At 47.3% G+C, this 18,824-nt stretch overlaps 1 protein-coding gene across 1 annotated transcript; it reads left to right on the top strand.

Moving 5' to 3' along the window:
* Window positions 1–751: 751 nt before the first annotated feature.
* Window positions 752–17,953, top strand: GAREM2 (GRB2 associated regulator of MAPK1 subtype 2). Its single transcript, XM_074188338.1, has 6 exons — window positions 752–821; window positions 4,055–4,195; window positions 10,290–10,420; window positions 11,678–12,748; window positions 14,584–14,741; window positions 15,443–17,953. The coding sequence occupies exons 1-6, from the start codon at window positions 752–754 to the stop codon at window positions 16,464–16,466; spliced, it is 2,595 nt and encodes an 864-aa protein (XP_074044439.1). The 3' UTR covers window positions 16,467–17,953.
* Window positions 17,954–18,824: the final 871 nt, after the last annotated feature.

Raw genomic sequence — 18,824 nt, 5'->3', positions numbered from 1 at the left:
CACCTGAGAAACAGAAATAGGTGGATAGGGGAGGGGAAAGAGAAAAGGAGAAAGAAGAAATGAGAGAAGAAACTGGAGAGCAAAGCCCAAATGCCAGGAAAAAGGGAGGAGGGGGCTAAGAGAGAAAGGAGAAAGTGGGGAGAAGAACAGATTGGGAAAGTATTCCCAGGCTTGGTAGGGGAGGGTTTAGTAAAAGGAACTAGAAGAGAAAAGTAGGGGGAAAGAAAGCAGATAGAGAGAAAGAAGTAGAGAGATGGGATGAAATGAGAAGGGTTAAAGAGGAAGGGGAATGAAAGAGGGAGGGGGAATGGAGAGATGGAATGATGAGGAGAGAAAACTAAAGGGAAAGATTGAAGGGAAGCTGGGAGGGAGAACTGGAGGAGGGGGTGGGGTAGAGGAGAGGGCTGGCCTTGGGAAGGGGAGGTGGGGCTTGGGTCAGGAGGTGGGCAATTAAGGGAGGGGAGGAGAGGGGCCCAAAGGGATGGTGGGGTTTCTGAGCAACCCGGGGGCTAGAGGAGGTGCTGGCTAGGCTCCGAGCTGGCAGTGGAAGCAGGGGGAGCATGGTGCTTTTGGCTGTCCCTGGCCTCCCAGAGCTGGGGTTGTGGGTGGGGAGAAGGGCATTGGGCAGCTACTGGGGCTGTGCCATCTGAGCCCCTGTCTGGTCCCCGATTCCCTAGCTTCCCTGGACAGGAGCCTTTGGAGCAATGCTATGGAGAAACTGGCAGCCGGGCTAGCTGGTCTCCACTGGAGCATGGGGGCTTTCCCCTTGGACCTCATCGTCAGCCGCTGCCGTCTGCCTACCCTCGCCTGCCTGGGGCCAGGTAGGGGAGGGGAGGGGAGGGGAGGGGAGATGAGGAGGGGGAGGGGCAAGTCCTGGGGACCAGGTGAACCAGGACCAGGATGCCGGAACAGGAGCAAATCGGGAAGGGACAGAGGGGCACCAGAGAGAGATGGGAGGGAAGGAGAGAGAGACAGCCTGGAGGGCAGAGGAGCCTGGGGGCTTGGGGGACTGGAAGCAGGTGGAGCCTGGGGGACAAGGAGCTGGGGGTGCACTGTTCTGTGAGGCTTTGTGGGGTCCAGAGAAAGTTTTTTTAAGCTCTTTCTGCACACAGTGCTGGTGCCTCTCTGTTCCTGCTTCCAGCAGAGTCCCTCTTTTTTCTTCTCTTCATCCTTCCTCTGATCCCTCTTGCCTCCCCCTCAGCCTCCCTTTGTCCTTTTGTCTCTCTGTCCTTTCACCTTTTGGTCCCTCATTTCTCCGCCAGCCCTCTTTCCTCTCCCCATTCCTCTGGTCCTTCCCCCTCTCCCAGTCCCATCCCATTCTTTGCAAGATTCATCCCTCACCCTTTTCTCCCAATAATCAGTTGGCAGCCACCTGTGCCTCCCTAGGCCGATGCCATTTCTGTGCTCCCTCCCCCTTCTCTTGACTCCTATGTTCCTTCCCTTCCCCCTCGTCCCTTTCTCTGTTCCTTCTCCCAGTGGTCCAACACACCAGTCCAACCTGGGGAGGTGAGAGGGAGAAACTACTTTGTAGTAGGAGAAATGGGAGGAATGGGAGGGGATGGATGCCTGCCTGGTTGGGGTGAGAAGGGGGAGGGGAAGGGAGAATGGGGCCTGGCTGCTTGGCTGGGGGTTTTGTATAAGAGAAGAATAGGGGTTTGGCCAGCCTTGGCACACTCGCTTCCCGGAATGCTAATGGGGCAGAGAGGCCCACCAGCCCCTCCCCCCCAACCCACACTACACAGTGCTGAGGATGGCCCTGTACAGAGACTTGGAGATAAGGTTGAGAAAGGTGGGAAGGAGAGAGGGAACGTGAAGTTGAAAGTGCTATGCATGTCCTGGGCATGTGTCAGAAGGTGGGAATCTGTCCAGGCAATCTGCCCAGTAGAAAGAAGTCAGGTCCTGGGTTCAAATCCTACTTCCTATGTGAACTTGGACAAATCACTTGGGCTTTATTTTTCTTATCTATAAAAGTTACAGCTCTGTGACTTGACCCCTGTGCATGCCCATATGGGGTGTAAATCAGCAGGTGTGGGTAACAGTGGCACAGGACCAATGGACCTGGAAGTCAGAGAGCAGGTGTCTACCTACCAATGAGACATTTGAATAAGGCTCTTCAGGAGAAAGCTCTGCCCCAGGTAGATGATGGAGGGTTAGAATAGTGGAATGAAGAGCTAAGAGTCTCACCCGTATGATTCATAGTAAGAGCACATGGGTGAAAGCTGGGATTTCTGACTGCCAATCCAGTGTTCTTTCCTCAGCCTCACCACCCTAGACTGGCTGTGCAGCTGGTTGGGGGGGGGGTAGGGGACTATTATTAAATTCCTGGGCCATTCCTTTAAGGTCAGCAGTTCTCTTCCCCCCCCCCACCCCAGCAGGTCCTCCCCATGTAGCCTGGCCCTTCCACACTACTTAAGTCCCAAGTGATGAAGAATTTATCTGGGTAGTAGTTATCCTTTGGGAGAGGGCATAAGAAGGGAAATGGACAGAGCCTTTGATTCCTGGCAAGGAAGCAATAAGGAGGGTGTCCTCTTCTCCTCCCCACCCCCCACTGTGCCCATAGCTGCCAGGATTGAACATTCTAGGCCCCTCCTGCTGCCCTGGTAACAGTTGCTGGGGTTAGAGTACCCATCGGTCCAAGCCCCTCCCTTATACCCTCTTCTCTTAACAATCTTTGGCCAATGTTTCCTTTCCTCCCCTTCCCTCCCTCCTTCTCTCTGATTCTATTCTCTCATTCCCTCCCCCTATTACTGGTATCTTCCTGAGCAGGACAAATGGGAGAGACAGGGAGGGAGCCGGGGCTCTTGGGAGAAAGATTTTCTTCATCAAGGGGCCAGGCTCTAGATTTAAAGTCCAAGAACAGAGTTACAGTTCATTTCCTTCCCTGGGATTCAGGACTTGGCTTCCTCAACTGTAAAATAAGTAAGTTGAACTATGTGTTCTTGAAGGCTCCTTCAACGTCTAAATCTTATATTTCTAGTTAAGTTGGGGAATCTTCTCTCTTAGAATTCAGAGATGAATCCCAGAGATGGAACTGTTGAATGAATGAATGCATTGGTGATGTTTGTCCTTAGTTCTTGAATAAGACCATGACATCAGGGAGGTAATGCCATGACAAGCACATGAAGTGGATTGAGTAAGAGCTGCTATGTGAAGTCAGGAACCTCACTTTCTGCTCTGGAGCCATCTGGGTTCAGCAAAATCAGAATGACAGGAGATGACCCTAGATGTCAAAAAATCAGGATTGTCTCACTTAAGATCACACAGCTAGTAAGTGTCTGAGATCGGATTTGATTTCAGGACCTTCTGACTCCAGGACTGCTGTTCTCTCCATTGTTCCCCTTGGCTGTCCTGATTGTATTAAATGGGAATTCAAAGCATCTGTCATAGGATTCAATTTGAGGCTGATATCCTTTATGGCATCATGATATCATAGATAGAGCTGGCATTGGAACCAAGAAGTCTAGGTTCAAGTCTTGCCTCTTTTCACTTAAAAGCCATGTGATCCTGGGTAAGTCACAATCTCCCAAGTGCCATAGGCAGCTTCCTAGAATCATAAGTTACCCAAAAGAGGGTTATTGTAGAAGTTCCTACTTGGAATTGCCTGATGAAATCATTGGTCAGGTTAATAAAAAGGAAGTGAGAAGGGTAAGTCCCAGAGACTCAGCCTGGTAAGTGGCTGAGGATACTTAGGCCCAGATAGGCCCAGAGGAAGGGAGGGACAGCTCTCTCCCTGGGAAGGACCCCTTTGAAAATGTAGAAAACCTCAATAATGATGATGGTTCTTAGTTGTCACATGAATCCTGCTGTTTCTGTTGATAACCTATTGTTGTCTGTGCTCTTTAAAACATGATTGACTTGACTGGACAGTGGGGGGGGGGGGAAAGGAGAGTGGTCCCCCCTGGGTGAGGAGTTACTCTTGAATGCTGAGCTGAGGGCTGGACAAATGAGTGTTCTTTCCCTGGGGAGGCTCACTCTGAGCCCTTCCTAGGGGAGGATGGGAGTTAATAACCCTGTTTGCTGAGTCTGTTCCTTCTCTCTCTCCTTCCTGGCCCAGGGGAATATGTGGAGGGGGTGAGCCAGCAGGATGTCCTGCTTATCCACTCCTGCCGCCAGTGGACAACAGTGACGGCCCACAGCTTGGAGGAAGGACACTATGTCATCGGACCTAAGATCGATATCCCACTGCAGTATCCAGGTAGGGTCTGGGGCCCTGGAGACGTGCAGGAGGATGTCAGTTGTGGCTGGGAGGAAGAGGAGTGGGGAGCTGAGGCTGGGAAGGGATGACCCTTCAGTTTTCCATGTTGCTATTGAAAGAGGACCCAGAAGCCTCAGAATCTAGGACCATGAACTTAAACCTGCAAGAGACCTCAGAGGCCATCTAGTCCAAAGCCCTTATTTCACAATGAGGAAACTAGGGCCCCCAAAAAGCTTAGTGACTTGTTCAAGGTTAGTACATAGCAGAACAAGAGTTCACATCTGACCTCCTAGGTTGGAGAGCAGGGCCCTTCTTGCTGTCACTTACTTGACTGTGAGTTGTTGGAGGATCCATATTCTGAGGACCTCGCCATGGGCTGGTTTCATTCCCTTCATGGCAAATTCTTCTTCTTTTTATGCCATTTTCCTGAGGGCTCTGTGGACTGTGGGTGGGCACAGCCTCTTGGATAGTCTTATGGACACCCTAAGCTTTGGGGGCAGCCCTCCCAAGGTGCTGAGTGAAGACCATCCTCCAGGCATTGCTGAATGGAGGAACACATTTCTTATTTCAGGATAAGGGGCAGGTGTTACCAAAAGGGACATCCTGGCTCCTGGTTCTAATTTAAAAGTAACCTGACCATGTGTAGCTGCCCTAGTGGGGAGTCAGGCTTGTATTTCAATGTTGTCAGTCATGTGACCCGATTTGGTCTTTTCTTGGCAAAGATGCTAGAGTGGTTTGTCATTTCCTTCTCCAGTTCATTTTTCAGAGAAGAAAACTGAGGCAAACCAGGGTCTGAAGTCAAATTTGAACTCTGGTCCTGCTGACCCCTGGCACCTTAGCTGCTGATCCACCTAGCTGCCTCTAGATAGTTGTTAAATTCTTGGAGGAGCTCTAGCTTTGAGACATACTAAAGTAGTGGTAAGAACATCTGACTTTGAGTCAAGAGAACTCGGCTTTAAGTTCTGGCTTGAATATCCCCCCAAGGGTGTGATTTTTGGACAGATCACTGAACCTCTCAAAGCTTTGGTTTTTCCTCTATCAAACAGTGATAATATTCAATAATTAATTACGATCCAGGCAATATACTAAACACTGTGGTGGGGGAGGGGCTGATGGAGACAAGCATGAAAAAGAAAGATGATCCCTGCTCTCAAGGAGTTTACAGTCTAATTCGGGAAGACAAAAAGTCTCAAAATAGTTGTGAGGGGGTGGTGTTGGGAGGGAAGAAAGGAGAAGTAAATACCTGGGGCACAATGGTGACATTCAAAGGAGTGTAGTGAGGAAGGAAATACAGAAATGGCTGGCCTGGGCATCTTCCTTGAATGGAAGTGTTGGAGCTTGTTCTGCCATCCAGTCAGAACTATTCTTTACACACCATGGAAGTTTGAGTTATTGTTATTCCTGACTCAAGTTTCACCTCTCTGTGCCTCAGTTTCCTTCTCTGTCAAATGGGGAGATTGAACCAGTTTGGTTTTCTTAGTTTCCTGCTAGCTCTATCATTGTTTAGGCTCCATAATTTCAGGAACTGCCTTTTCTTTCGGACCCTAGAATCTGTCCTGCAGCTTTTGAGTGAGGACTACCAGAGCTAGGGTCTTTCTAGATCCTGCCGGTCACTGGTCAGTTTCTAGATTGGTCTGAGGTGGGGCATCTCAGATCTGCAGCCTCTGCTGGAATGGCTCTTCTCAGCTGCTATTTGTGTTGAGGGATCCAACCCCCTTCCAGTTTTGTCTACCAAGCCCTGAGTCTCCCAAGGGACCAGAGAGTAGAATACTCTCATCCAGTTCTCCTGTTCTTCTTTCTATCCTTGATTGGCCAGCTGCTTCTCCCTCCCTCTTCTTCTCTCCTTCTTCCTCCCCCTCCTGCCCGTTTCTTTCCTCTTCTTGCTCCTCCCTCCCTTTTCCTTCCTCTTATTGGTCCCCCCCTCTCCCTTTCCCTTCTTTTCCTTCTCCATCTCCTTCTTCCCTCTCCCTTTCTTTCCTTCTCCCTTTCTTTCCCTCCTTCGTTCTTCCTATACCTCTTTTCCCCTTTCTCCCTCTCCCTGCTTCCCTCTTCCCTTTGCTTTGAGATGGCGATCTGAGTAGGGAAGGCTTGCAGTGGATCATGACAAACTGGCAGCTCAGTTTCCAGGTCTCTAAAGTTGGGTGCTGATATTGGACAGGATGTGGGGGAGGGAGGGAGGCAAACAGGCGAAGGAGTAAGGATCTCAGAAATGAGAGGGTGGGGGAGGGGATCCCGAGAGCAGCCAGGGAGGGGATAATGAAGCACTAAGTGTGGTCAGCCGGACACTGATTCCTCCTGATGAATTAATAATGAGAAATAGAGCTTGGAGAGGGGGAGCAGGGACCTGGGCTGCCCAGCTCTTCTTACCATATAGGAGGAAAGGAGGGGTATGGAAAGGGACAAAAGGGAGCAGGGACCCTTTTTGTTGGAGTCCAGTGGGGTTCCTAGACTATGGGACTTGACTCTTGGCTCCATAGGGTAAGCTGTGGTAGGTGGAATGGGAGAATCAATGAAGAAACCTCTATCACCTGCTAGGTATTTTTATTTGAATTTGAGGAAGCAACTTAACTTATCTGGCCTCAGTTTCCTTATTTGTAAAATGACAGTATTTGACTAGATTTCTGAGGGCATTTCTAGCAGTAATATTCAATTGTATTGAGGCATGAGGCTGATTTTTTTCTGAAGCAGAATTCATCCATTCATTCAGGAAATTTTTACTCAGCACCTAGTAACAACAACAACAACTAATATTTAAATAGCAGTTTACAGTTTATAAAATACAAATATCTCATTTTATCCTTACAATAATCTTGGAAGGTAGACATTATTATCCCCACTTTCCAGATAAGGAAACTGAGGCAGAGGTTAAGTGACTTGCTCAGGGTCATATAGCTAGGAAGTGCTTGATGTAGGATTTGAACTTGGGTCTTCCTTTCTGCAAGCTATGTGCTGGCTAGGTGGGGTGGGGAATATAAGAGAGAATAAAACCTAGACAATCAAATCAAATAGGGCAGATGGCATTATCTTCGATAAAGCAAAAGAAACAAAAGATGAAGGCTGATTATTGAGTGACAGGCAATTTGTGAGTGGCACAGACACCCCTTAAGGGATTTGAATTGATGTCTCTATGTCCAGGCATAGACCCTGGTCAGAACAGCCCCTTCCAGTGGGGCTTGGGAGGAGAAGGGGATGGTTTGGAACTGGACAGAAGCTGGAAGAGGAGACAGACACAGAGAAACAGTTGGGTCAGGATCCCAAACACAGAAAACACCGTTGCTGCTCTTCCATCAGTTCAGCTGATGAGGAAGCTAGACTCCAGACTAGGTGGAGGAAGGAGTGGATTGGGTACCATGGTTACATTGATTCTCCTGACCACATCCTCTCCCCCCAGCCTCCCTGAATCAGCCTAAACCTCTCCTGTCTAGTACTCTGGCTTTGGCCCATCCTAGCTTTGCAGAGGATAATGGGACCAATTCTTCCTGGTCCCTCACTGGTCAGTTGTAGGCTCCCTATCCTCTAATCAGCCTCTCTCCCTCTGGGCATAGATATATGTGGGACTTGCTCTGACCCCGGGTTGAGCAGACCACTAGTCTAAGTACTTGAGCTCACACCATCTGCTTCCTGGCTCCTTGTCATCTGTTGATCCCTGGAATCCTCTTTACTCTTAGCCACATCTGTCTGCCCTCTGGGGCTAGTGGAAAGCTTCCCCTTCTTCCCAGGAGGGCCCTAGTCTGGCTAGGAAAAATATTAACAACAACAACAACAATAATAATAATAATAAACATTTGCACCACATTCACTATATGGCAGACATTGTGCAAAGTGCTTTATAACTATCTCATCTGAATTTGATCTTTATAACAACTCTGGGAGTTATTATCTGTTTTACAGATAAGGAGATTGAGGTAAAGAGTTCAAATGAAATGTCTGTGGTCACAAAGCTAGTGAATGTCTGAAGCAGGATTTGAACAGATCTTCATGATTCCAGGTAGCTAGGTAGAATATTGGACTTGGAATCAGAAAGACTTATCTTCCTGGGTTCAAAATCTGACCTAATTGGGATTTTGAGCAAATCACTTAATCCTGTTTGCCTCAGTTTTCTTATCTGTAAAATAACCTGGTGAAGGAAATGGCAAACCATATCAGTATCTCTGCCAAGAAAACCCCAAAACATTAAGCTCTTACTGTGTTTACATTAATTAAGCATCTCCACGAATAAGGTGACACTTATTCATCAAGGTTAGAAAGTTGTGGTCCTTGATTGGAGCTTGGTGGGCCCTTTTTTTAGGTTTTTTTTTTTTTGCAAGGCAATGGGGTTAAGTGGCTTGCCCAAGGCCACACAGGTAGGTAATTATTAAGTGTCTGAGGCTGGATTTGAAACTCAGGTACTCCTGACTCCAGGGCTGGTGCTCTATCCACTGCACCACCTTAGCCGCCCCTCTTGGTGGGCTCTTTGAGATAGCTAGGTTGTATAGAGTTTGAATGTTGGACATGGAATCAGGAAGCCCTAATTTTATTTCCTATGAATTAGAACTCACCAATCCTGAAATCAAAGCAATGGACACTACCTCTCCAAATTTCAGTTTCCTTATCTTTAAAATGAGGATAATAACAGCACCTAGTGACAATCAAATGAGATACACCCATGCACAATATGTCATTTTACAAATCTTAAAATGCTAGATTAAGGTCAGCTTCTTAATTGTAGCAATAAAAAGAATAACGTATTATTCCTAACTCCTTTCTGCCATTGCTGCTATTTTTAAATATACTTTCAGTCAGTAGATATTTCCAGTCTTTTTTTTCCCTTTTTTTCTGGTCCTCTGCATTGATGAGAACTGACCTACAACTGACCAATTTCTTCAGGTGTTCCTGAATCACTGAGCATACGAACTGTTCAGTTTTTCTCCATTAAAAATAAAGCCCTAAAGATATTAAAATTTTTATACATCTTTTCCCCCCCAGAAGATTGTCTTCTTAATCATCTCCCCTTCCTATTATTCAACCTCTTGTTGTCTACTGGTTCCTTCCCTGCTACCTAGATTCAAAGCAAAAAACAAAAACTCACTTGAACAGTGAGGTGACACAGTAGATAGAGTGCCACGCTTGGAGTCATGAAGAATCATCTTCCTGACTTCAAATCTGATCACAGACACTTACTAGTTTCATGACCCTGAACAAATTATGCTACCCAGTCTGCCTCAGTTTCCTTACCTATAAAGTCGGAGGTCCAAATTTGGAGAAGAAAACTGAAAACCACTTTAGTATCCTTGCCAAGAAAACCCAAATGGAGTCAATAAAGACTTAGATATGACAGAAGAACAAAAAAGAGATGGGCACACATAGATAAATATGCCTAAATAAACACACACACATACACACACATTTATATTTACAGATGGTGTTCCAGAAGTCTTAGGGCATTTTTTTTTGCTATTTGTTTGAAACTTCCCTAAGACTTTGAGGACAGATTATGTATATTTGTTTATAAAATATTAACAACATGGACATGTAGGTGCATATGTAAATATGTGTGCCCACATAGAATGTATAAATGCATATAACTCTATATACACATGCTATCTTGCCTAAAGGGTACCCATGACTGTTTTGTCTTGTCTCTATCCTCAGGACCTCGTACAATGTTAGCATTGTAGGTATCTAATAAATACTTGTTGATTAATAAAGTCGAAAGCATCTTCTTATACAAAAGAGAAAATCACAACCTTATGACAATGGAAATGGCTCTCCCACACTTAGGCAGTGGTAGAATTGGGTCTAGACCCCAGGTCTCCAGACTGAGGTCATTCCTAGTGCTCCTGCCCCTTGGGAACTGATGCTTACTCACAAGCTGTCCATGCATAGCTGAGGAGTGGTAGGCTCTTTGGAGCTCCTGTGCCTGGAGGGCCCATGAGGTTATTTGCTCTCAAGGGAGCCATGGGCAGGGTCCACCTGTGAGCAGGCAGGCTCCCCATGTGGTATGACATGGAGAGGGTGCCATGAGGCTGCTGGGGTCTGGGAGCACTCTTGAGAGGGTGGAGGACCCCGGGGAAGTGGGAGTGGACTTGGTCAAAGGTTCCTGCCCCTCCCACAGGGAAGTTCAAGCTTCTGGAGCAGGCGCGAGATGTTCGGGAGCCAGTTCAGTACTTCAGCAGCATTGAAGAGGTAGCCAGTGTCTTTCCTGACCGCATCTTTGTGATGGAGGCCATCACCTTCAGCGTCAAGGTCAGTCCCCTATCAGACAGCATCCCCCAAGTGACCCCCACAATCTGCTAGGTGGATGCCTTGGCCAAAGTCAAACTCCCTTTGATAAAAGGAAGAGGGTGGCTGACTCTCCATTTCCAGTGAAGAAGACATGTCCTTATGTTTCAGTGGGAAGGATTCAAGAGGACTTCTTTAGAAAGAAGTCAGACAGGAAAAGTTTGGGATTTTTTTCCTTAGAACCCCTGAGTTGGAATGAATTTAAGAGTCACAGCCTGATCCATACCTGAACAGCAACACCCTTTTTAGTATACACTGCAAGTGGAATGAAAGATTCCAAAATGGGCAAACCCAATCTTTCCTTCAGCAGCCTGTTCCACTTGAGACAGCTCTCATTGTTAAGAAATTTTTCCTGATATCATGCCTAAATACAAATTTTCTTTCATACTTAGTTCTATGGCCAAACAGAATAAGCCCAATTTCAGTTCCATTTGACAGCTTTGACAGTCCCTACTCCCTCACTTCTAAACCTTCTCTTAGCTGAAAGATTTTTCTAGAGATACATTGAAATGTATCTCAAAGCAAACTTTAGCTTAAACCAATTTTTTTTATGCCAAAGGTCATTTGTGTATTTATAATTTCATTTGTGGGTCATACAAAATTATCAACTTAAAAGTTAGCCTGCTATATTTGGTCAAACATTTAATCAATTTACCCCTAAAAAAGCTCTTAGATTTATTAACTTTCAAGTCTTGTAGTTGCCATGACAATGCCAGAACAAATGCTTTCTCAGGTAATCCCACCCCTGACATAAAACATACCTGGTCAACACACCCACCTTGATCTCCAGAAAATATTATACCTCTTGATTTAACCAAGGATAGGAGTAAATCTTGTTGCAATTTTCCCAATACTAAAGTAGTTTCATATTTTAAAATTCTGTTTATCATTTTGATTTTTCTTTGCCTTTCTAGAGTAGGACCAGTTGGCAGTTTTGTGTGTATGTGTGTGTACATATGTATATGTGTGTGTGTGTGTGTGTGTGTACATAAGCATACAAAAATATGTATATTTATGTATGTAAGATGGAATGGGAAGGGGAGGGAGGTGAGGGGAGAGTCTGGCTGGAAGGATCCTCTAAGAGGGAAGGGAAAAATGTCCTCTCAGGGTCTGAATAGTTCCCCTGATTTGCCCAGGTATCCTGGTGGGAGATATACTGCTTTCCTGAAGCACCTCAGAAAATGCTGCCTCCTTTTTTTTTTGTCTGTCCTTGCCCACCAGGTGGTGTCTGGGGAGTTCAGTGAGGACAGTGAGGTCTACAACTTCACTCTGCATGCTGGTGATGAGCTCACCCTCATGGGTCAAGCTGAAATCCTTTGTGGGAAGACCCCCAAGGAACGTTCCCGCTTCACCACCATTCTCCGAAAATTGGGCCGGGCTGGGTCCTTGGCAGGGTCCCTGGCAGGGATGGGGAGCATCAGTGGTGGCTTGGGCACCAGTGGAGCAGGGGGTACCATCAAGCCCATTAAAGGCAAGATGCCCTGCCTTATCTGTATGAACCACCGCACCAATGAGAGCCTGAGTCTACCCTTTCAGTGCCGAGGTCGGTTCAGTACCCGGAGCCCCCTGGAGCTGCAGATGCAGGAGGGTGAGCACACTGTACGGGCCATCATCGAGAGGGTCCGACTGCCTGTCAATGTGCTTGTGCCCAGCCGACCCCCCTGCAACCCATATGACCTGCACCCTGTGAGGGAGGGCCACTGCTACAAGCTGGTCAGCATCATTTCCAAGACCGTGGTGCTGGGGCTGGCCTTACGCAGGGAGGGCCCGACCCCCCTGCATTTCCTGCTGCTCACTGACATGCCCCGATTCACCCTGCCCCAGGGGCTGCTGGTTGGTGATCCCCAAGTGGAACAGCTAGTGAGGGATAGCGCTTCCTACTGCCACGAGCGCTTTGACCCAGATGAGTATTCCAAAGCAGTCCGGGAAGCCCCTGGAGACCTGGCAGAGGAATGTGCCAGCCCCCGAAGGGCAAGGCTCTGTTTGCAGGGCCCCAGGACGGAGACACTGCCTCAGCTCTCTCTCTGCCTTTACCCCCCCACTGGGGAGGGGGAGCAAGAATACATGAGTCCAGACTGGGCCAGCCTATCAGAACCTGCCCCTCAGGTGGAGATTCCCTATGAGGAGCTATGGATGCACCAGGCCACTGAGAGTCACCCAGAGGGAGGGGCCAGGGGCAGAGGCAGGCAGCTACTCTCGGGACTTAGACAACCGGACCTCATCTCATTTGCTGGAGCTACTCACTTGGAGACAGAAATTCCCCCTCCTCCTGTCCCTCCCAAATCAGAGGCGGTAAGTATAGATGGGCAGCTAGGTGGTGCAATGGATGGAGTGCCAGGCCTGATGTCAAGAAGACTCATCTTCCTGAATTCAAATCCGGTCTCACTTACCAATTGTGTGACTCTGGGCAAGTCACTTAACCCTATTTGCCTTAGTTTCTTCATCTGTAAAATGATTTGGAGGAGGAAATGGCAAACTACTCCAGTGTCTTTGCCAAGAAAACCCTGAATGGGGTTATGAAGAGTTAAACATGACTGAAGAACAAGTATAGATGCCTTTTTTGGTCAGAGGACAGAGAACGAATCCTGGGGTAATAGAATCATAGATTTAGAGAGGGTGGAGATCTTTGAGTTTATTTCAATTCCATCATTTCAGAGATGAGGAATCTGAAACTCAGAGAGGTTAAGGGTCTTTGCTTAGAGTCACACAGTAAGTTTCAGAGATAGGATTTGAATTTAGGTCCTCTGACTTCAAATCTAACCCAACTTTCCTGCCAGTCTAGAAGAATGGGGAAAGGGAAACTGTTCTTTGAAATAACCTTAGAATCTGGAGACTTTTCTGCCTTGTATTTGAGGTGCTTCCCTTCTTCTTAACCACCCCTCCCTCAGAACTTTGGGGCACTTGCCATCTGCCTATGTTTCTTTCTTCTTTAGTCAATAAAAAAGGGCTTTTTTCCCAGACCTGGAGAGGGGAGTCTTGGCATCTTGAGCCCAGGTTATTGCCATCTCTTGCATGACTTTGGTCAAGGGGAATAGAAGGGGATGGCAGAAGGGTCTATGCACATGTGTATTTGGAAGAAGAGTGTATGTATATATGGGAAGGCATCAGAGTGTGTGTATGTGTGTTGACTTTGATATTCCTTAACTGTGGAACTTTGGGCAGGTCACTTTTCATCCCAGTCTTAGTTTTCTCATCTGTAAAATGGGAATGAGGATCTTTGCAACTACATCTCTTATAGGATGATACTAAAGTGCTTTGTAAAGCTTTTAAAGGGTTATAATTTTACTAGAGAAAGGTGTGTGTTTAGCAAAAAGTCAGGCTTACAGGGATATGTTCACATATTTGTATTTAAGATAGACAACCTGAGGATTCGGTTCGCCATGGGAACCTAATTTTGTTGGAAGACACACTTATCAGGGTTTGGGCCTAGGAGAATTTGGGTTAGTCCCTTTTTCCTCCTCTCCTGTCCAGTCCTTTTCTGCTCTCTTTATTCTTTTCCTTCTCTTTCTTCCAAATCCAAACGTGTTGCTAGTCTCCTTCAATGATGATGATGATAACTGGCATTTAAATAGTGCCTTAAGGTTTTCAAAGTGCATTACAAACACCAATTCATTTTATCATCACATCTACCCTGGAAGGAAGTTCTTATTATTATCCCCATTTTCTAGATGAAAAAAACTGAGGCAAACAGAGGCTGGGTGACTTATCCAGGGTCACTTGACCAGCTAGCAAATGTTTCTCCATAGAATTTGAACTTGAATCTTGCAGACTCCAGGTCCAATATTCTTTTCACTGGGTCACTGGTGTGAATGAGATGAAAAATTTTCTATTGTTTTAAAGCAGATTTTGGTTGTCAGTTCTTCAGGGTTTCCAAGGCTCCAGAGGTTAGGGGAAGAACCTGAGGGAGGGGACTAGAAGGGGATGGGTTAAGCTTTAGTGACTGGTGGGGTAGTTGACAGCTGATGCCCTGTCCCCTTCCAGATGTCCCTCAAGACCTGAATGATGCAATGTAGCTTGGACAAAAGGAGAGGTCAGTAGCTGTCCAATGTGCTGGGCACTTGGATCTGGGCAGCATCCCACCTGCTATCCTTCTTCCTGATTTCTAGGACTTTGTGTTTGACTTCTAGGTCAAGGAAGAGTGTCGCCTACTTAATGCCCCACCAGTACCACCAAGGGGTGGTCGGCCTCCAAGCAGTCCTCCTATCCCACCACGCTTTCCCAAGCTTCAACCTGCTCACTCCCCTAGTCCTGGCCTCTCCTATTACTCTTCTGGCCTACATGATGGGTGAGTATCCACCAGTCAAAACTGAGGTTGGGACAATTTAGGGGAAGGGAAGGGGATATGTGACTGTCTAGAGGAGACATTTGCCACAGGTAAAGTGGTTTCGGGAGAAGGTAGCTGGCCTTGAACCTCTTTGAGTTTTATAGCAAGGAAGCAGGTTCCCTAGGGAGACAGAAGCCTCTATGTTAGCCCCTGGGGGCAAAGGCCCATTCTTCCCTCTGGATTATGGCTTTGCTCTTCTTTCTTCTTTGGGATCCTGGATCCTTCCTAGGGAAGACACACCCCAGGGGAGGCATTTCTCTTGAGTCATTTGGCTCTTTGGGCAAGATCCACCAAGGCAATGTGGAATAGTGGAAAGAGCACTGACTAGGAAACAGGAGATCTGGGTTGTGGTCCTGTCCCAGTCATGAAGTAGCCGCATAGCCCTTAGATTCTGTGAATAACTGTGAAAAGGACCAGACGTGACTGCTCTGGATTTTGGAAATGAACAGCAAATAAATACACAAGGGTTCTGAATTCTCCTCTGGGGATTGGCGGGGCGGGGGGGGGGGGGGTGTCAGGGAGAAGTTGTTCCACAGGGGTCAGATCAGTGAGACCTTATTTAACAGGGGCAGAGTTTGGAGTCATGCATGTATACTAACCAGTTCCTTTCCTTTTCTCTCTCTCCGCCTTGCATGTTTTTTCCTCTCCTCCCACTCTCCTAGATCTGGCTCTCGGAGTGGTAGCTGCTCTCCATCCCCAGATTCCTATTCTCTATACTGTTACCCCTGTACCTGGGGTGACTGCAAGGCAGGTGACTGTACCAGTCGTCCACTTCCAGGCCCCCTCCCCTCTACGACACAGCCCGGCCAGGCCTCCTGGGCCTATCCTGAGCCTGGAAACAGTCGTTCTACACCATTGCTTGGGGGTGAGACCCCCAACAAGACATACCACAGCTGTCCCCCTCCACCTAAGCCTGTACACCCTCAGAAACGCTTTGCTCCATTTGGGGCCCTCAATCCATTTGCTGGTCCCTCCTTTTCCTCAGGGCCTACCTCCTCCTCCTCTTCCTCTTCTTCCTCTGGCCCCACTTCTACCCCTGGCCCCACTTCATCCTCAAGCCCTTCTTATTCTCCAGGTCCTGCCTCTTCCAGTCAGGCCTACTCATCTGGTTCCCCCTCCTGCCCTACCTCCTCCTCTTCATCCTCTGAATGGCAAGAAACGGCCCTGGAACCCTTTGACCCTTTTGAAGTGAGGCAGGGCAGTTCCCCTGAACCAGAGCTGCTACGCTATCAGGAGCCTAGAGGAGTGGGCAGGCCTGGACCCTTGTCCCCACTCTGTCCTACCAAGGATGTCCTACCAGATGGCCTGACACATCGGCGGATGCCCACCCCGTTGTCCCCTCCTGTCTTACAGAGTCCAGAGGGAGGCAGGCTCTACCTTGCCCAGGGGCGCCTGGATATGCCCCCTCTTAACCCACGGGAGGGGGCAGTGGGTCGGGTTGGCAGGGACAGCACCTCTTGGCAACCCCCAGCTGATCTATCTGCGCTCTCACTGGAGGAAGTCTCTCGGAGCCTGCGCTTCATTGGCCTCTCAGAGGATGTGGTGAGCTTCTTCTCAAGGGAGCGCATCGATGGCAGCATTTTTGTGCAGCTCAGTGAGGACATCCTGGCTGATGACTTCCACCTCACCAAGCTGCAGGTGAAGAAGATCATGCAGTTCATCAAGGGTTGGAGGCCCAAGATATGAGCAGCCTGTTCTAAGACCAGACAGAAAGAATGTTTGGGGCCTCTTGGGGGCAGGAAAAGAACTCTCCAGCAAGTTGCTTCGGGCTCCAGTTCCCCGGGGCCCCAGACTCTAAAGAGGCAGTGCCACAGCTCCACAGAGCTGGTTGTGGAGCCCACTTGATCTCCTGGGTACGAACCAATGGGATCTTGCACGAATAGCAAGATTTTATCAGTTTCAGAGACTTCACATGGAGAAGCTACAGATGGTATTAACACAAATGGCTCTGCCCTCCCTTTAGAGCCCAACAGAATGATGAAATAGGCTTCCCAGATCCCCAAATTTCTAGATTCAAGTAAGAAAAGTGGCACCAAGGGGAGAAAGATGACCACCTTGCACTCAAGCACCAGGCTTCCCAAGGTGATACTTGGTACTCAGTCTGAGAACCGAGCTATTCCCCAAAGCCCCCAGTTTTTCCTGTCTTCCCCCCTTTCCTTCCCCACACTTAAGTCATTAAGGGTCAAGCTTGGAGGTTGCTTTAGCCTTTAACCTGTGCATTGGTCACACCCCATTCCCCCCTCTTGATTCACCCTATTTTGACAATTACTGAACACAATTGTAGGATTATGGGTTCACTGACAGAGCTGGAAAGCACCCTACCTAGTCCGACCCCCTTTTACCGATAAGGAAACTGAAGCTTGTAGAGGGGAGGGGATGTGGACAAGGTTCCTGTACTCTGGTTGCTCCACTGACAGCTACCCCAAGAACAGTCATCTAATTAGATTAGATTGGATGAAGTGACCTCTAGCATCCCTTTCAATGCATACTGTCCTGCTATTTATTAGGGCATTTCCTTCTCTCTCAAGTTGGGAAATCCTAACTTTTAAGTATTTGTGAGATTTCTATTACTTATAATCTTCTCATGGGAAAATTTAAGAAGCCATAGAAGCTCAGGAAAAATTTTCCAGTACCTTAACTTTGGGGTTTGTGGATCTCTTAGTATAGAAGGGAAAAAATACTGAACATGGAATCATCCTGGTTCTGTTACTTTTTTTTTTCATTAACTAACTTCCTTGGGTCTTAAATTACTTATTTAGAATAAGGAGATTGGACTAGGTAACTTTTAAGGACCCTTTCAGCGCTGGATCTATGATCCCCACTGAGTGTTGGGGAGGGGGGTCTTCATGCATAGGAACTGCAGTGTAGTCATCTAGAATACAGGACCTAGGAATGCCACTCTGGATACCTGCATGCACTTCTCTCAACTAGTCCAATCAAGCCCCTAATGGAATCACTTCTCTTTGACAGTTTGATACCCATGGAAACCACTTATAATCTTACCTCATTGGGTTGCCTGGATATTTATTTCTTCATAAATTGGGGGGGCTGTTGCTGCTACTCACCATGCCAAGGGTGCCTCGGCTCTGGGAAAAGGAGCCAGAATAGTGGGTAACAGGAACACTATAATTGGGCGAATTGGTTCTAAGGCGTTCTAATGGATCAACAAAATAAATATTACAGATCCTGCAGAAGGGTGTCAAGTTGAATTATGTGTGTGTGTGCTAGGCCTAGAAGTATAATTTCTTTCTATTAAGGGTAGTAATGTGCCCCTAGGTTAGTGTCCAGGCAAAGGCCTAGTCTTTTAAGACCCCAGGATCCATGGTTAAGTGCTCTAAAGCTTTTTTTACTTAGATAAGGTCCTCCCCAGCCCACTCTTCTGAATAGATAAGACAAAGGGGTAGGTAGGGCTTGATGCTAGCAAATGCCAGAGCTCCATTTTCTAGCCCTGGATGTAGAGCCCATGAGCATGCCCTATGGCTTTAAATGAACAGAGAGTACTTGTCACTTCTGAATTAGGGCAGGAGTTTTCAAGTCCTCCATGAGAGGTATGGATAGCCAGCTCTTTTCTGCCATAGGCTAGAGGTCTGAGAATCATAGTTCTGGAATCCTAGGATTTCGGAATCTCCACTCTCAGTAGCTGTGCCTAGATTTTTGCTATATAGACAGTATTAAAACCCATTCTATAACTTAAGCAGCTTCCCAACAGTTCTCACCCCAAAGAAAAGCTGTCTCAGATAAGGCTGAGCTACTCTGGGATTCTTTAGCAAAGACTAAAGCAGGTCACAAAACATTGGATCCATGGAGTCAAGAGGCTCTAGGTTTAAGCCAATAAGCTTTGGCAAGTTAACTGTTCTGGGTTATATATAGAATGAAGGAATTGGGAGTTGATATCTAAGGACCCTTCTGATCCTAAATCTATACTCCTTTAATCTTAAGAATCCTAAAATTTCTCTAGCTAAACCTATGGTCCTAGAAATTGCTACCCACTGGCATGAAATCCAGGTTTGAAAAGAAACAGTTAATTGAGACTTCCTATATACA

Source organism: Macrotis lagotis, chromosome 1 (assembly GCF_037893015.1).
Source record: "Macrotis lagotis isolate mMagLag1 chromosome 1, bilby.v1.9.chrom.fasta, whole genome shotgun sequence".
NCBI classification, from domain to species: Eukaryota; Metazoa; Chordata; class Mammalia; order Peramelemorphia; family Peramelidae; genus Macrotis; species Macrotis lagotis.
Note: the sequence above shows the minus strand (reverse complement) of the source record. Positions and strands in the feature narration are given on the sequence as shown.

Excerpts from the sequence above, each read along its gene's own strand:
- GAREM2 (XM_074188338.1), top strand. The coding sequence starts at position 752 with ATGGGGGCTTTCCCCTTGGACCTCATCGTCAGCCGCTGCCGTCTGCCT. Across the intron at positions 4,196-10,289 it reads TATCCCACTGCAGTATCCAG|GGAAGTTCAAGCTTCTGGAG; the intron begins GTAGGGTCTGGG and ends CCCCTCCCACAG. Across the intron at positions 10,421-11,677 it reads CCATCACCTTCAGCGTCAAG|GTGGTGTCTGGGGAGTTCAG; the intron begins GTCAGTCCCCTA and ends CTTGCCCACCAG.